The sequence below is a fragment of the Centroberyx affinis genome, unplaced genomic scaffold (assembly GCF_046629955.1).
Source record: "Centroberyx affinis isolate AG114_WGS23_722 - 3 ecotype Tasmania unplaced genomic scaffold, CSIRO-AGI_Caff_v1 ptg003918l_1, whole genome shotgun sequence".
NCBI classification, from domain to species: Eukaryota; Metazoa; Chordata; class Actinopteri; order Beryciformes; family Berycidae; genus Centroberyx; species Centroberyx affinis.
The window spans coordinates 74,577-91,923 of record NW_027281752.1 but is presented as its reverse complement, the minus strand read 5'-3'; the positions used below and the strand labels follow the sequence as shown (position 1 = coordinate 91,923).

Below are 17,347 nucleotides of genomic sequence, written 5' to 3'. Positions count from 1 at the left end.
CACACCAAAGACATTCATTCCCTCTCTGAGTCTTAATTACAGTGCAGATGAAGTGTTTGCAGCCCAGTTACCAGGGTGATGCTCTCTTTCTCTTTTCCTCTCTCTCTCTCTCCTATACCCCCCCCCCCCCCCCTTTCTCTTTCTCCGCTGTGGAAATGAAATCTGTCATCTGGGGTTAAGAGCTTCTTAGTTACACAGCAACCTCACAGACCCTGGTGTGACACACATATGCTCAATGTGTGTCAGGGTGTGTGTGTGTGTGTGTGTGTGTGTGTGTGTGCTCTTGTATTTCTACACTTAAGAGGACCAAATGTCGTCAAAAGGATAGGAAAACGAGGAAAGTCCTGAGTGAAGACATTTTGCCGCTCCTCACTTAGTTTAGGATTAGGACTTGGGTTTATCTTTAGATTAGGACAAGTGTTAAGGTTAGGCATGACAGGTTAGGGAATGGGGATTTAACGAAAGTTCATGACACAAAGTTTTCAATTTAATTCACACAAATCTGTAGTCACGCTGTTTATGGTTTGCACTTTCTTTTTTGTGTTCCATCAGAAATAAAAATTGTTTTTTTTCAGTCAAAATTGTCTGTTCAGATTTTGTTAATAATAATAATAATTATATTGAACCTTGATTATTCTGTATCAAACCGAACCGTGAGCTGCATGTATCGTTGCATCCCTAGTAGTCAGTGAAGGTCCTCACAAGTGTAGTAATACAAACACACACACACACACACTGATCAGCCCTAAGAGTTGCTAAGAGTTGAGACATGCTGTAAATGTGTGTGTGTGTGTTTCTCTCCCAGCTGTTCGGGGTCGTCATCATGGGCTTTGGACTGTGGCTCCTTCTGGACAATCAGAGCTTCATAGTCGTCCTGCGTAAGTGCCTGTATCAAATTTAATTAAATCAAATTTAATTCACATTTATTGTAACTGAGGAATGTACAGAATGATTCTCTTTGTGCTTGGGTGAAAACTGAAAATTGGCGTACATGTTAATTTTCCTTTGCAGAGTGATAGATAGCAGGTGTTCATGTTTCTCATTTCATTTTTGTGTTTTTACCCGGTTTAATTATGGCTCCAGTGGAGTCAGTTTCCCATATCTGTTGTTTTGACTGAAAATGAGATAACATGAGGCAATGAAAGACAGATAAACCCTCTGAAAATGCTCTCCTGGCTGGATTTGAGGGCAGCGAGTGCTTAAAAAAACAAAGGGACGAATGGCGAACGCTTTTTTTTTTTTTTTTTCCAGTGGACCCTTTACAGTAATCCACTTGTAGAGCAGATGTAGGGCAACACAAATGGACTCATGATTAACAGGCTGAAAACAGGCCAGGTTCTAGCTGCAGGCTCCCATTGTGTGTGTGTGTGTGTGTGTGTGTGTGTGTGTGTGTGAAATACAAACTAGAAGATGCACGTGGTACACATTGGGTAACTGAAACCTGTCACTACAACATTTCTTGTTCAAATTAGTTGTAAGTTACTTTTTCAAGTAATGCAGAATCATATTTCTGCTGCACTATGTTTATATGGGGAAATTGTAAATATACGGATTTGCCTGTAAATGGCACGCGGCTCTCTCATAGTCCTGATGCTGTACAGAAATAAAATTCTGTCTTACACACATTAAGAAGGTTGGCTAAGGCAGGTTAGTAATTATTTTGGCTGGTAAAAATGATTCCTTGCAGGTCATTTTCTTTAGTTTACCAGCACTTGGTAGGTGATCCAAAAAGTAAATTGGGACACTGCCAGTCATCCTCCTTTGGTGTTTCAAAGAAGACCGGCTGCCATTAGACGCCGATATCACTAAAGACGGCTGGAAGTGATGCAACATTATCATGATTTCAGGAATATAAGTGAGGTAACAATAATAATAATAATAAACTTTATTTGTATAGCACCTGTCATACAAGAAATGCTTCACATAAAACTTGATAATAATAGTAAAAATAAGATAAAGATGAGAATAGAATACATAGAATGCATCTTCACATGAAAATAGACATAGACTGAGCATAAAAACAGGGATAGCATGCCATAATTAATGTAAAATAAGATGTAGAATAAAACCCACTTGATAATAATAGTAAAAATAATAAAAATGAGGAATGCATAACATAAGATGGAAAATAAAACCCACTGAATAATAATAATAATAAAAATAAAGTTAATAGAATGTAGTACATAGAATGCATAAAATCAAGTAAAATACAACATTTTAAAAGAAGTGCAGCAGTGCATAAGTGCGAACCGAAGTGCAAAAAAGAGTTTCAGGCCTGTATCAGGAAAGTCGTAGCTAGTTAAAGGCTAAAGTGAAGAGATACGTTTTTAGCTTTCTTTTCAAAATATTTAGCGAGCTGACTTCCCTGATATCTATAGGTAGTGTGTTCCATAGCTTTGGGACGTAATTGACAAAGGCTAAAGGTAGGCTAAAGCTTGTAATGCATTCAGACAACTGAGCAGATGAAAAATGTCCACTCTGTTCCTGACAACAGCATATCACTACACAGTCTCATTTAAAACGACTTCACTTGGAAGCTCTCTCAGGTGTTTCAGTCGGACCGGACAGCGGCTGGTTTGTGCGGCTCGAATTCACTTGGGCCGTTTTCACCTGCCCAAACAAACTGTAAATGCCAGAGTTTGATTCAGCTGCTCCAAACACAGCAGGTGTGAAAGTATCAAAGTCAGAGTTAAACTGCATCACTGAGTGAGGATGGAGCCATCTGAGTTCAGTCTAGTACAGAGATCTCTGTCCAGATCTGCATGGTTGGAATACTGGATCCTGAGTGTCAAACTCGACTTCTTGAACACCATTTCCATTGCAAATGACAGCTTTCATGACGAGCCCAGAGCAGAGCATTGTAAGCTGTAGTTGTTTGGCAAGTTGAAACAGTTTTTTTGGTTTTCAATAAACTGGTGAGCATTGCATGTGTGTCTCACGGTGGGCAGATAGGTGAAGCTGTGTGTTAACAGTCAATATGTTGTACAGAGAAATATTTTAGCCAAGAAACTGATGCATGATTGAAGTTATAGTGTACCCTACTGATGCAGCTCTGACATCACTCAAACCTGCCTTCAAACATAATATCTTAGACACCACTGGTCTGATTTTGATGAGACTTGGAGGGATGATGCATTTTGGCATCGTGTTCTGGTGTCCAAATTACACTGATTGGCCTGGTGGGGGCGCTACAGTTAAAGGTCAAGATTTCCCACTTTGAAAAGCCATGACGGCTACAGCATTGGCCCGATTATGATGAAACTTGGAGGGATGATGCATCTTGTTCTGATTGGCCAAAGGGGTGCTTGCATCATTTGTGCGGGACGACATGTTTTTACTTGTTTCACAGTTTTCAGTAGTTTCTGCTGATTGTCATCACACATGCCAGAGGAAAAATATGGAAAATAAGCTAATATAGCCATTAAAATATTTTTACAGTTATTATTTTATTTTCTCCCGCCTGCAACCCATCGGGAATCGTTCAGAAAGTTGTTTTCTGACCCTAACCTGAGTGACTCGTGGGTAAACCTGCAGGTAACAAGTCTGTGCATCACTAGTTTCCACCATCAGTGACGTACGTAACTTCAGTATTAATATGCTTGCTTTGCACAATTAGGCATTTTATTTTAAATAATCTGTCATAACTCAATAAGACCAATAACTTGTCTGTAACATTATTGTATCAGTGAACACAAAGCATTCAAGTCATATCCTAATCTCATTTAATTATTCAAAGACCTTCTGTGGTTGGCAGGGTAGTGAGATTAGTGTTCCTCCCATGTTGACTGGAAAGGGTTTAAGTTTACCAGACGTTACCAGGAAATGTGTACATTTATTGAGTCTCTGGTAAATATGTGCATTTACCCTGGAGCTGGCGCATTAACTTTAAATAAGTACATTTTAAAAGCTGAGATACGTAAAGAAAGAATCTAGTAAGTAATTCCCTGTTGTCCTAAAACCCTGAAGGAAAGAAAGATGTCTGGCCACGTAATCGTTTCCTTGTTGGGACAGAAAGAACTAAAATAGCATTTCAGTCAAGTGTCATGCATTTGAGTGTGTGTAACAGTCTGTAACACAAATGTAGCAGGTTGAGGAATAACAAATTATTCCATGAAGAAAGTAATATTTTAATGTGACTAATCATGTTGCGTGTGTGTTTACCATTATCCCTACTGTTCCATAAAAAGACCATAGGAGGCAGTGAAAGGGGCTCCTACCTTGCTGCCTCTGACCCCACTCTTCCTTCCTGTGTGTGTTTGTGTGTGTGTGTGTCCTCTCTCCCTGTGGCCCCTTGGCCCGTTGAGGTGCTGTTTGCTTGTGCACGTGTGCACCAGTGGATTTTCCACCATGTGACATTGTGCGCTGTTAAACACAAGTGTCCACCAGATTCCCTCGGCTTCTGTCTGTCTGGCTGCTTCTCCTGTCTGTATTAAAAAAACGAATATTTCTTGACATACATTACCCGTTTAGCCATATTGCCCCGCAAAAATTTTTCCCTCTCTCTCCCTTTTTTTTGTCTCTCTCTCTGGCTCTCTCTCCCTTTCCTCTTTCATGTGTCTGTGTTTCTCATCATGGCTTCAGGTACACGCTCCTGTTCTCTGACACTGACTGCTTCACATGCAGTGTCTGAAATCAACTTTTTGGCTCACCTGCCAAAGACTGGTAAACTTAAAGGATAAGGCTGGTGTTTTTTAATCTGTTGCTTACCGTCAACAAATCCTATGAAAATAACAAAATCAACAAGGCGTTTGCTCTATTTTTAGCTTAATTGTAAGCTAAAAACCTTGAAATACAGGTACAGGGTATACAAGACATAGTTTCAATTTTAAAAATCGCTATTGAGCACCGGCAGCATGGACGAGACTTGTTGGCAAAACAAAATCATTGCTGATTATGTTATTTTCATAGGATTTGTTGACGGTAAGCAATGCATTAAAAAACACCGGCCTTATCCTTTAAAAAAGCCAAAAAGAAATATGTCACCCTACCTGTTTTCAGTTCTACTTCCACTTCAGTTAGTGATTTCCTACATTTCCCAGAATGCCTTTCAACAACCCCCAGAGAACAGACGTGAACTTGTTCCATTTAGCGTGGGTTATACATGTATCTGGAGAGAGCGATTATCCGTAGCATAGTAAGAGCAAGAGTTCGAATTTTTCCAGTCAAGAAAAAGTGAGAGTTGCACCCCTTACTCAAAACTCAACATGTCTTGTGGCCGCATTGCATTCTGGTCTCTCTCCTGCTCCTGTGGGTGGAGAAATTGGTCTCTCTCCTCTTCTACGATGGATTTCTCTCTGTATGATTGTTGAACGTCTCTTGGTGCAAAATGGCGGCTCTAGAAAGAAGCCCTCGCTCTTTGATTCTGAGACCAAAACTTGACGTTTACCATTGTTTTAGATCGCTGAAATATTTTCTGCTATCAAACCCCATTGTAGCTGCTGGAAATATCTGGACATGGCGCCATAACGTCTACATCCACGGGAATAAGACAAATACACCAGCAAACAACAAAATCGAAATGCAAACTACATCCACAGTAGTGTTTAAAGTGTTTTAGGGTGGCTTTCTCCTTTTAAAATCTTTGTCGAAAGTGAGGCATTGAGTAAAGTTTGACCTCCCTAAACTGTCTAGCCCAGCCAAACATGTACAGTGGGAGTTTATCAGAGAGAGAAAAAGAGAGAGAGAGAGAGAGAGAGAGAGACGACCAGTGTCAGCAAGACAGAAAGGCATAGAGAGGATGGAAGAAGGACTGATGCAGAGGGAAGGACGGGCAGCCAGAAATATAGAGACAGACATTGAGCAAGTGTAATAGAGAAAGAGAGACAGCCAGTGAGCGAGAGCGTGTGTGTGTCTATGTGTGTGTGTGTGTGTGTGTGAGACGCCTCAGAGAGTGTGTGTGTGTGTGCTCTCAGAACAGGGAGTGTTACTGAGGACATTGTCCCTCGTCTGTGGCCGATCCGCAGGTGTCCTCCCCTCGGACACTGGGCCCTTTCTGCTCCGTCCAGCATCAGCATGCATCACATCAGCCCAGTGCGCTCACTGCCTTACTCATCACTACACACACACACTCACACACACACACACAGCCACGCACTACATCACTGGTCTGGCCAAGAAGCGGAGGAGGAGAGGGAGAGTGAGTCCAGGGATTTTATCGGGGTTGGGAATGCAGTCATACGACGCGAACCGCAAGGAGCTGAGGGTTTAAGTACAGCGGACAGTTTAGCTTTGTGTCTGGACATAAATGAGATGTATTGATGCCCAGTGGCATGTTTTATAAGCTCAGCCGATGGCCTGTTGGGGTCACAGATGATCACAGTGGTGTTGAGGATGAATCAATGATCTGCTTGGTGCAGCATGTGAGAGATGAAATCAGCCTGGTGCTGGTGGAGCCTGTTTGTTCTAGGCCTGCACCGAGTCAGGATCGGAGCAAAACGAGACCCGTTCCCTAGTTTCTGTTTACATTTCTTGTATCGTCGTTGCTGGGTGAAAACCACTTGAATCCAAAATGTGAACTTTTCAGGAACTCAGAAAAACAGCCTTGTTTTAACTCGATGCTGTTTGGAGTTTATCCAAACTTTTGAAATGGTTTCATAAGCCCAAGAGGTCGAGGAATTGAACTGAAAACATGAATATCACCAAAATTGGAGTTATACGGTTTTGACATGACATAACAGTGATACACTATTTTTGTTTCCATAGTTTTGTGGTGTTTATATGCTAAATGCAACCTGCGGGAGCAAACTACCAAGTCAAATCCCTTCCATGTACAAACTTACTTACTTACTTGGACAAGAAATCTAATTCTGATTGTGAATCGGCTAGATTCAGCTGAAGATGAGGAATGGTGGAAACGTGTGTGTGTGTGGCGTGGTTGTGTGTGCTTGTGTGTTTATACATGTGTGTTAGCGTACATGTGGAGGTTCACAGGCCTCCCCTGTGTCGTAATTTATCAGCCGTCGCTCCAGCACCATGCTGGGGTCAAGTGCAGGACTGGGAGTCTCCGGTCACCCATGCTAGTGTAGGGAGGAGGTTGACCCTGCACACGAAAACACACACCCATCCACACATGGACCCTTTCATTTCCTCCACCCCCCCCCCCCCCACACACACACACACACACACACACCCCCACACACACACCTTAGCCTCATTTTCCGTCATAAACTCCTCTAGTTTCTCTTTGTCTTGAGTTTGAGCTGCACGCTGTGTGCCCTGGTTCACTGATCCCCTGGGGTGTCCCGTGTTTCCTTCAGGCCACAAGGACTCTCTGCCAGCAGAGGCCCAGGGGTGTTGGGAGGAGGGGGGGCGGGGCAGGGCAGGGCAGGGGGGGGGGCAGCATTCAGCCTTTCAAATGCCACATTGGCAAACATCAACACAATGACGTGTTCGTTCCAGTCTGCTGCACGTGCACAACCTTGTTTTGTTTGTGTGTGACTGTTCAAACTGCCGTAGGTCCCTACCTGATTCGAGAGGGAGAGCCTATTCTTATGTTTTTGTTTTTTTATGGGGTTTCCCAGTTCCAACCCTTCTGGAGGAAGGAGTAGTAAAAAAAAATAAAATCAGATCAAGTGGATTTCTGAGCTTTGACTTTACGTAAACGTCTTTGACTTCACGTCTTAGACCTTGTGATGTTGCTGCAGGCTCAGTTTTTATGAACCGAATGAAACCGTCTCTCAGTGTTTGGCAGGTTAGTTCCCCAAATCCCAACCAAGGCCTTGAATAGTAGCTGAGGTATTGTGGAGCCTCCTGCATTACACCACACCCTAAGCAGAACACTGCAACCACTCACTTGTTTGTGATGTTATTCAGTTTTGATGATGACACATTTGGCTATATTTGGAAACTCACTCTGCAGTGTCTTGTTTCACATGATTCATGAGCATGACGGCAATATTATGGTATTCCATAAATTAAGATTACTACAGTACATTAATATGCCAAGATATTAATGTTACAGTTTGTACTGGGTTATTTCACTGTGGTTAGGGTTTGCTGTATCATTAAAAAAATGCCTTTTAGACACACTAGGGTCGACTGACAGTGTCCTCAACCGCAGAATTTCTTCAACCTTAACTTACCATTCATAAAGATCTATTTCTTTATTTTGCACTGTGTATATTATCTGTATTGTATTTCTTGCCAATCCACCACAAAACTCGATCTACTGAATAATTTTCTGGAATTACATGTAATTTGGCAATGGTTGTTTATATAGAGTTGTCTTAAGTTTTGAACTGTCAAGATAAAGTATAGTGTTTTCATTCTGTGGTGAGGTCTGGATCGTGTTTGATAACACTCCTAACAGACTTCTGGACACAGACGAGGTGAGATGCACAGGACACTTCTCTCTCACTTTTTTTGGAGCGTCCTGGAATGTTTGGCAGAGCATATGTGACACACACACACGCACACGCACACTGAACCCTTTGCGTGCCAATGTAGAAGTGCACACACTTATCCCCCTCTTTCCTTTATCTCCACACACTGGAAAAAGTCCTGAGTTGGTAAGATATCTCATTGCTGCCTCTAGCCAACTCCAGACTGGCTCCATTCACTCCAAGTCAGGATCCGCTAAGGAGGTTTTTCCATGTCAGATGATATGGCAGTGGGACTCTGTGTTGCATTGAGAATGTATTTTTGCTCAATCCAAGGACTTTATGGTGTTCAATCATTTGCAGATGGCTACAAACACCTGAATGGATGAGCTAAGAGTTAGTAGTCAGTTCTCAAAGCAGATCCACAGGACAAACAGGGTTTTTTTCAGGGGCTTTAAAGAGTAACTAAACCCTTGATCTTTGGTGCCAGGTGATATCAGCACCTGTTGTACTCTACTGGCACCAAAGATCAGCCAATAGCAGATGGCAATTTCAGGATTGTGGTTGAAAGTGTCTTAAAACTCCAATGGGTGGGAGGTTTTTGCTGCAAGACAGCGTATGGACTTTGTAAGTTCTGTAAGTGCGAGTTTTGTAAGCCATAAATGTCGGCACCTGAAGTAATCATTGAGTCATTGGTATTGATCGACAACCCTGGTATTGATCGACAACCCTATCAGCCCACCACAGATGTATTATGGTTATTTTGTGCTATGTGGCAGTAAAAACCTTATTTATTGCGCCTTTAAGTAAGCTGCAGTATATGACTGTAAATGTACATGCTGGTTGTATAACAGAGTTAGATCCCTTTATCCTTCTACCACAGACAACATATGGTTTCTAATCTATAGTGTGCTGTTGTTTCTCTGTAGAGGACTCCCTGTCTCTAAAGGTGGCCTGCTACATCCTGATTGGAGTGGGGGCCTTCTCCATGCTCATGGGCTTCCTGGGCTGCTTGGGGGCCATTTATGAGATCCGCTGTCTGCTGGGCCTGGTGAGTGAGAATATGTGTGTATGGCATGATCATGGGAACATGGGTAGTGGGGTGTTTTTGTGCCTAATTTTGATGAATAATGCAGGAGTGGTATAAGACAGTGGGGAGGATTTTGTTTGGGAATTTGTCTTAGGGCAAAAAATACTACTCTGTGTGCTCATTAATTTAGAGATGTATACAATGTTTTATAGATTATGAAAAGTTTTTTTGTACCGTCCAGAAGAGGTATTCACCCACACCTTTTGAAGTACAGAAACACTGAACACATAAAGGTTAAACAACTATTTTCCTCTAGAAAAAAGAGCTTATTTGCCAGCAAGTCACTGTTTTTCTTTAATTGTTACAAGAGCCAGTGTTTAAGTAAGTAAAACTTTATTAGCGCCTTTCTAAACTGTGGTTACAAAGTACTTCACAATGGGTCTAGAAAAGTAAAAATGCATAAAACAGAATAGTAAAACATGGATAGTAAAACAGTAAAATAGTAAGACATGGAGAACACAGAACAAGAAATAAAACACAATCAAAGGCAGGAGACTAAAAATGGGTCTGAATTTGTTAAAGATGGTAGTTGGTTCAGATAATCAGATATCAAATGGAAGGCTGGTCCAAAATTTAAGGGCAGCAATAGCAAACGCACGCTCACCCTTTAGCTTTAGCCTGGTCAGCCTGATTTGAGGACTAAGAGACAGTACTGTATGGGCACAACGATTCAGAGGTATAACCAGATGCTTGACCATGCTTAGAATGCTTAAAAGTGTCTGTCAGTTGTGGTTTGATTGGGGTTTGATGAGTTTTTCGTGTGTTGTATCTCACAATCCTTCCTCTGTTCTCCTCAGTACTTCACCTGCCTCCTGCTGATCCTCATCGCTCAGATCGTAGCCGGTGCGCTCATCTACTTCCAGAAAGACTTGGTGAGTGATGTCACTTCCCCTCATTTTTCCCTTCTGTGCTCGATGGGTCACCCCAACGCTCTCCATCTTTTTGTTGCTTGATCCCATGCATACATAAGCACTGTGGGAGTTTCCCCTTTATATTGCTCACCTAGACGTTTCATTCATGAAGGCAAACGTTGACAGTGCGTGCAAAGGACGGATGAGTTTAATGGTTGGAATGTGGTGGTTTGCAGCACACCTTACATATACCTGTCTTCTGATTGTGTTGTTTTACGCCCACTATTTGTCATAACATGCCATCAAAAGCAAAAGGTATGCGCTCTGCAACTGTAACACAATAACAACTCGATCTACGAGGAATAGAAAGTAAATCTGTTCTTCCTGGTGCTTTCCACAACAAGCATACCATCATGGTTATGGGAATGCAGTGTCTGGCTTGATGAGATACGGCTGTGGCAACCAGCAAACTGAAAATGAAACCCAAGTGGCAGCATTTGGTGTTGTAGTACCCCCTGGTGTCTAGTCTGGAGCATTTTCCAGATGAACAGAAAGGCAACAGCAAGGGTGAAAGTAACTAATTAGTTACTGTCACTGCAGTTGAGTAGCTTTTTTGTGTGATTGTATGTTGAGTTTTGTTTTTTTTAATCAGTAATTTTACTTTAAGCGTATTTTGACTGAAGAATTGCGCTTTGCTACATTTTGAATCACATCAATTACAGAGAACAGTACACATTTTGTAATTGTGGATCCATTCACAGTGAGAATTAAATTAAAATAATCTAGTTTGAACTCTGTCTCCCTTTTAGAACTTTAGAACTGATCTTACAATGTACTCTTTTGTAAAAAGTAACTTGGTAACTTCTACTGTGTGTACATTTTAAATGAGCTACTTTTTAGATTTTTACACAAGTAATTTAACCTCTACTTAAGTAAAATGTCAGCAAAGTAAGACACAGTTTAACTAACACTCAGGCTTACAGACACATGACTGCTCACACATACACACACTTCACAAACAAAATGCACTCAGACCACTTATCTGATTTGTTCAAGCAAACCCCCAAAAAGCAGAAGTCAGAGCAAGAGAATCTTAGTGACTTGGACTACTCAGCCCTGGCTGAGATGAACAGGAGTTTGAGCTCAAATTTCCTGACTGATCCAGCCACCCGTCTCCTCAAGGAGCCACATAAAGCATCTGACTAGGATATGCTACAAAAAAGCAGGAATTCAGTTCTGCAGACAGATATTATCCCTGCTTATTTTATCTGAACTTTTGTTGGAAGCTGTTGGATCCTGAATCAGCCACTGCTCTCTGCCAAATTGAATTTCAAGGCAAGATTCCCCCCTTGTGCTCCGAAAAGGGGAGATCTGCTTTTTCAGTATGTTGATCTGTGTTCAACTGTGTCTCCACAGCCGTTCATGTCCCAGGGTTTACTGGGTTTGGAGTCTGGGCTCTTGGAGGGAAATGTTTTTAGCAACTATCAAACACAAATTTCCTGCATCTGGTCTTCAGTGTCACACATGGAACCAGTAAAATGCAGCCTCATTTCTTCTTTTCCTGTGTTGCTAAAAGCCCAGATACTGATGTTATTAGGATTGCATGTACCCAGGCACGATCATTATTTCAACATTTTTTTAAAGGAATAGTTCACCAAATTCAGTCATTATCTCCTCACCCTCTCATGTCAGTCCAACTTCTATTGAAGTTGGTGGGACTACCAAACACGCTGCAAGTTAGCTCCTATAGCTTCATCTCAGTGTTCTCCCAGACTATTGAAGTTAACAGGGCCATCTTCTTACAGCTCCAAAAAATAATAAAATGTCCATCAAATTCCTCCAAACAGCTTGTGCAGAATAAATAACAAGTGTTTTGTAGCCAAAGAATTGCACTGAGGGTCCAAAAGTCCAGTGTTTACCTCTTTATCTCCTATATTTTCCTCACTGACAAGAGCGTCCACAGATTGTTATCTGTGGACGCTCTGCTTGAAGTTATGCCTTTTTGGAGCAGTTAAAAGATGGCTCCATTAACTTCATTAGTTTGTGAGAAACTTTCAGCTGACATAATGACTGAATTTTCATTTTAGGGTGAGCTATTCCTTGAAGTATTCCTCTTCACATTTAGTTCGGTCAGTGTTGAGCTCCACCCCTCTTTTTCTTAGATTATTTGCATCACAGGATTTATGTTATCAATCCCACACCCCCGCTTTGTTTCAGGTAAATGACGAGATGTCAAAGATTGTTACCAAGGTGCTGGACAACTACCCTGGCAACAACACAACCACAGAACAGGCCTGGGACTTCATCCAGCGGACGGTGAGTGGGAAGCATGGACCTGGGGTCAGATTTATGCTCTTTGAATCTTATCTATGTTGAGCAAAGTGCTTTTGGATAAATTCAGAAAAAAGTGTGAGGAAGTTTTCACAGACAATGAAGTAATCCTAGTCTTCGACTAAAATGTTCACTAGAAATCTCCATCAGCAACAAATCGAGACATCAACGTCTGATTTTGGTTTAAATGTGATATTCATTGTTGGGATTTGCTCTGCCCCAGGTCATTGGAAGGCTAACCTGAAGACATAAAGGTCATACAAAAAAGTTTAAAATATTGCAGTCATACAATTTTATGAAAAAGGCACTCAAAATTGTGCATCAGGTATTGAATTACCTGAAAGATGTCAGTGGAAACGGGTATTAGATATGACAAGGCAGCAGAGTGCATGAGTTAGAGAGACTGTGTTGTGACAGGAACGTCACAGGTTCGAGTCTCTCTCTGTCTTAATCTCCCATCTGTCAGGAAAATTAATGTAGAAGCCAAGGTCCAATTTTTCCAGCTCTCAAAGTCAACACATTGACTAAACCCATAATATTTGACAATGATTTTTTTATTCCTGTCTGGAGAGCCAGCCAACCTGAATACCCTTGAAAAGCAATTTTTTTCATGGGCCGCTACCCTTTCTCCGCACCAGACAACGACTGTATTTTCATTGTCTATGATTTTGTCTTTGCCTCTCTCTAGCCCTTTTTATTTTCAATAAGCATGCAGATTATTCAGTCAGTATTAATCTCTGTCATCCTCCTCCTCTTAAGATGGAGTGCTGCGGCTGGACTGGTCGCATGGACTGGAGTGGTAACATGGTCATCGTCAACAGCTCTCAGCTGCTGTTTCCCTGCTCCTGCCAGAACATCTCTGTTGCCACCGGAAACTTCTCTGACAGCGGCTTCTGTGAGGCACAGACACCCGACTGGCCTGTATACGATGTGGTAAGCAGTGTTTTTTACACCGTTGCTTGTGTTATTGTCCCCTATGTGATGAATTGGGGGTGGGTGGAGGGGCGTGGATTGGACTGTGTCCGTCAGGTGATATCTCAGGCACCACTGGATGGATTTTGACGGAACTTGAAAGAATGACACATCTTTTCACTGTGTTTTAGTTGTTTTTTTTAAATGACACTGATTGGCCTAATGGTGCCCCTATACTTAATGGTCAGTACTTTTTAACTCAAATATGATATCTCAGACATCACTGGTGTAATTTTGACGAAACTTGGAAGGACGATGCATTTTGGCATTAAAAAAATCTACTAATTGGCCCGATGGGGGCGCTTTAATTAAAGATAAAAATGTGTAACCTTGAAAGGTTGTAACTCCTACACTGTAAGTCTAACTGGCATGAAATGTCCTACACAAATCCAGCTATCTTTCCAAATGACACTAATTGGCCTAATGAGGGCGTCAAATTAAAGGTCAAAATTTTAAACTCAAACTTAATATTTTCATCAACACTGGTGCACTTTTGACAAAACTTGGAGGGATGGCACATTTTCACACTGTTCTGGCATTTAAAAACATAGCACCCATTAGCATGATGGAGTGTGGTATCATGTGTTGGTTGACCTAGGACAAGCCTTGGGGACAGATAACCATACACAAGATGTACCGTCTCGGGACTATTCGTCTCAGGGTCACGTCACTTATCAGTCATGTGGTGACATAGAGTCTGTTACTCAGTCTGTTATTTATGTAACTGCTCACTGTATAGATCACAGGGCTGCCACAGTGCAGAGAGAGACTGACATCACTGACTTTGTCCTGTTGTTCCTCTCCAGTGATGCATCATTAAACTTCTAATCTACTGATTGAACAGATCGACTCCTGTCTGTTCCTGTGCTGCAGTATCAATATCAGATACAACAGGAGGTCAAAATTTCAAACTAAGTCCTACACCATAAGCACCATAAGCCCAATTGAAACTTGCTACACAAATCCATCTATCCTTATGAAATAGGCTGATTGGCCTAATGGGAGCGAACGCAGTGACGAGATGCATCATTCCCAGAGGTTTAGTCAAAATTCGATCAGTGGTGCCTGAAATATGACACATAGATTAATCCACACACAGAGACCATAATTAATACTACATAAACACCAGGTCACATAATTTTAAATGATTAGACCAATCAATGGTTTGGGGGTACCGAATCTTTGCTGTTGCCTTGTTTGTTCAGTCTTTCACGTCCTCATTTGTTTTGTTCGATTCACAAATAATTTTCAACTTCACATTGAGGTTAACGTGATTTCAAAATTTGAGTTATCTTTGTACATTATGAGGCTCTCGGCCAGTTGAACAACGTGGCCAAGTCAATTCAAGAACTGCTTTGTCATTCATGTCTTTGTCCCTGATGATAAATCAACTTGACTGTGTGTGTTAACCAGGGTTGTTCTGCCAGTGTGGAGAGCTGGCTCCTCACCAACGTTGGGGTCGTCCTGGGCATCTGCCTCGGAGTGGCTGTAATTGAGGTACAACAACACCACCAATCATAAACGTGATTGTCTGTTCTTAGTTGTATGGCAAATTACATTTAGCCTTTAATGTCACTGAATCTCCAGAATTAGATTGTTCCCTGCCTGAAGCAAAAGCACATGAACTGACTTATTGTAGTTTTCCTCTGGATAAGCTATGGGCAGCTAGCTAATGTTTCCAGGACTGCATTATCGGCCTTTTGTTTTTTGTGTACATTTCACTTCCAGATATGACCTAAGCAAGTAAGCAAGTTTCAAGCTGATCACTCACTGGCCTGAATTATTTGAATTGCATTGATGGCATTGATTTATTTAATGTAATTTGCCTGATATTTTGTTTAATAAAATTATATTTAGTTGAATGAGGCTTTTGATAGACGTACAATGAAGGTATAATGGATAGACTTCTTGATGAAATTTTATTTCAGGTAAAAAACTGAGTTATCAAGGCATTACCTACTGACATTGCTGCCATGCAGGACATTTATAATAAGAAACACATATTATACATTTTGGAACTATATATGAACTCATTTTGTACAAACATTTTCTATCTATTTGCACTCTTGTTATGCAACTCATGCATGAGTTAATATTTTGTTACGGCAGTTTTTCCGTACAGGACAGCCACTCCTGGGTTCTGTAGATGAGAAAAAAGTGTTTGGAAGATGTAAAATATTTAATCTATTTTTGCTTTGCAGCTGCTGGGTATGATCCTGTCCATCTGCCTGTGCAGGAACGTACACACAGAGGAATACACTAAAGTGCCAAAGTACTAACGATCAGAGGAGGAAGTGACGCACATGAACTGCAGATACACAGAAAGAGGGAGAGATGGAGAGAGAGAGAGAGAGAGGGGAAGCGAAAGTAAACATTTTCCACCCTGTATTTGGTGAAATATTTTGTCCAAATGTAAAAAAAACAAAAAAAATGTGTGTTTGTTTTATATTTTGTTGGATTCTTCTTCTTTTGAGGCACTTCCATCTCTTTTGTCTGTCCAGTTTCCGTGGAGCACTTTAGAGAAATTAGTTTTGGGCTTTGGAGAGTGATAGGGAACATGTCAATAGAAAAGTCTTGGGAAAATGAGTTGAGAAAGTAAGAAAGGATGGAGGAGGAGGAATGGGAAGATTGAGGGAGAGAGGTTGAAGTGTTGGATACAAGTTCCCTCCCTCCCTCCCTCCCTACACAGTATGCTGCCTTTCTGCTTTCAGGCTAAAATTACATGGCAGTGTTGCTGGTATCCATTTGGACTGTTCCTCTGTAAGTAATCTCTTGGTTTGCAGTTAAGTTTCCCCAAAAAAATCTTAAGATAAATCATATTTTTCACCCACAAGTGACAGAAGCTGAGCTACGTTTGGGAGACTCTGCTTGACAAATGAATTGGGCAACTGGAAAATTCACCTACATGGTGTTTTTTATTTTCTGTACACCAGTGTTTTGAGTTATTGTGAATTATGTTTTTAGTACATTGTATATAATTTTAGTCATTATTTGTGTGAATTTGAATCCAAAAAAACATTGCCAGTGTTTTCTTAGAGGCTGGTCACTCCTTGAATTTTTAAAAGTAGGTTGTTTTCTTGTATTCTTTTTCATGTATTCTTAATTTTGAATGGTCAAGATTTGTATTTTTTTTTTGCAAATAATTTTGTTCAAGTAATAGAAATAATGAGATACTAAAGAGGACCATTTATGATACTTGTTTTCCAAAAGTATCACACCAGTTTACGATTGTCTTTGATGACAAGCAAAATGCTTTTTCATGAAATGTTCATCAGGCATGTGATTTGTTCAAAGCTTCCTCTCTTTTTTGAAGATAGCTTTAATTTTATGTATAAGCCCATTTTCAACCCAAAAAGACAAAAGTTTGACAAGTGAAATATTTCTTTTAACAGTAATTTAAATCAGGGATATGAACTTTGACTATGAGCGAAGGGTAAATTGATACAACAGATTTTAAGTTGTTTTTGAGGGGGAGAAATACTTTTGCAGATCCATCTAGGAAACAAAATTTGTTTATACCATAAATCATTTGGAATTCATTTATGTACATTTTTAACTTTCAGTGAAGGTGTTCCTTGCGTTGTTTTTATAATGTACAAAAGATATCCTGTTTTCTTTTTATGTACAGTCTGTATGAAAAACATTCCATTAACCTGCAAACAAAAAAAGGTGTAGGACTATTAAAACTGGATGGACTTCTGGTAGCTAGCTGGAGTAGTTAATGTGTACTCACCACATTCATTCTGTTTCATTTTGCCAATAAACTGATTACAGTATTTTGTTTG

General features: G+C 40.8%; 1 protein-coding gene across 1 annotated transcript in view; it reads left to right on the top strand.

The window, feature by feature from the left end:
• Nucleotides 1-17,338, top strand: part of LOC139663111 (CD82 antigen-like) — a 28,612-nt gene extending 11,274 nt beyond the window's left edge. Inside the window, exons 3-9 of the mRNA XM_071541651.1 lie at nucleotides 806-878; nucleotides 9,248-9,369; nucleotides 10,206-10,280; nucleotides 12,477-12,575; nucleotides 13,350-13,523; nucleotides 14,976-15,059; nucleotides 15,764-17,338. Of these exons, the coding sequence (XP_071397752.1) occupies nucleotides 806-878; nucleotides 9,248-9,369; nucleotides 10,206-10,280; nucleotides 12,477-12,575; nucleotides 13,350-13,523; nucleotides 14,976-15,059; nucleotides 15,764-15,841 (705 nt within the window). The 3' untranslated portion in view covers nucleotides 15,842-17,338. The remainder of the gene's footprint in view (nucleotides 1-805; nucleotides 879-9,247; nucleotides 9,370-10,205; nucleotides 10,281-12,476; nucleotides 12,576-13,349; nucleotides 13,524-14,975; nucleotides 15,060-15,763) is intronic.
• The last annotated feature ends 9 nt before the right edge of the window (nucleotides 17,339-17,347 follow it).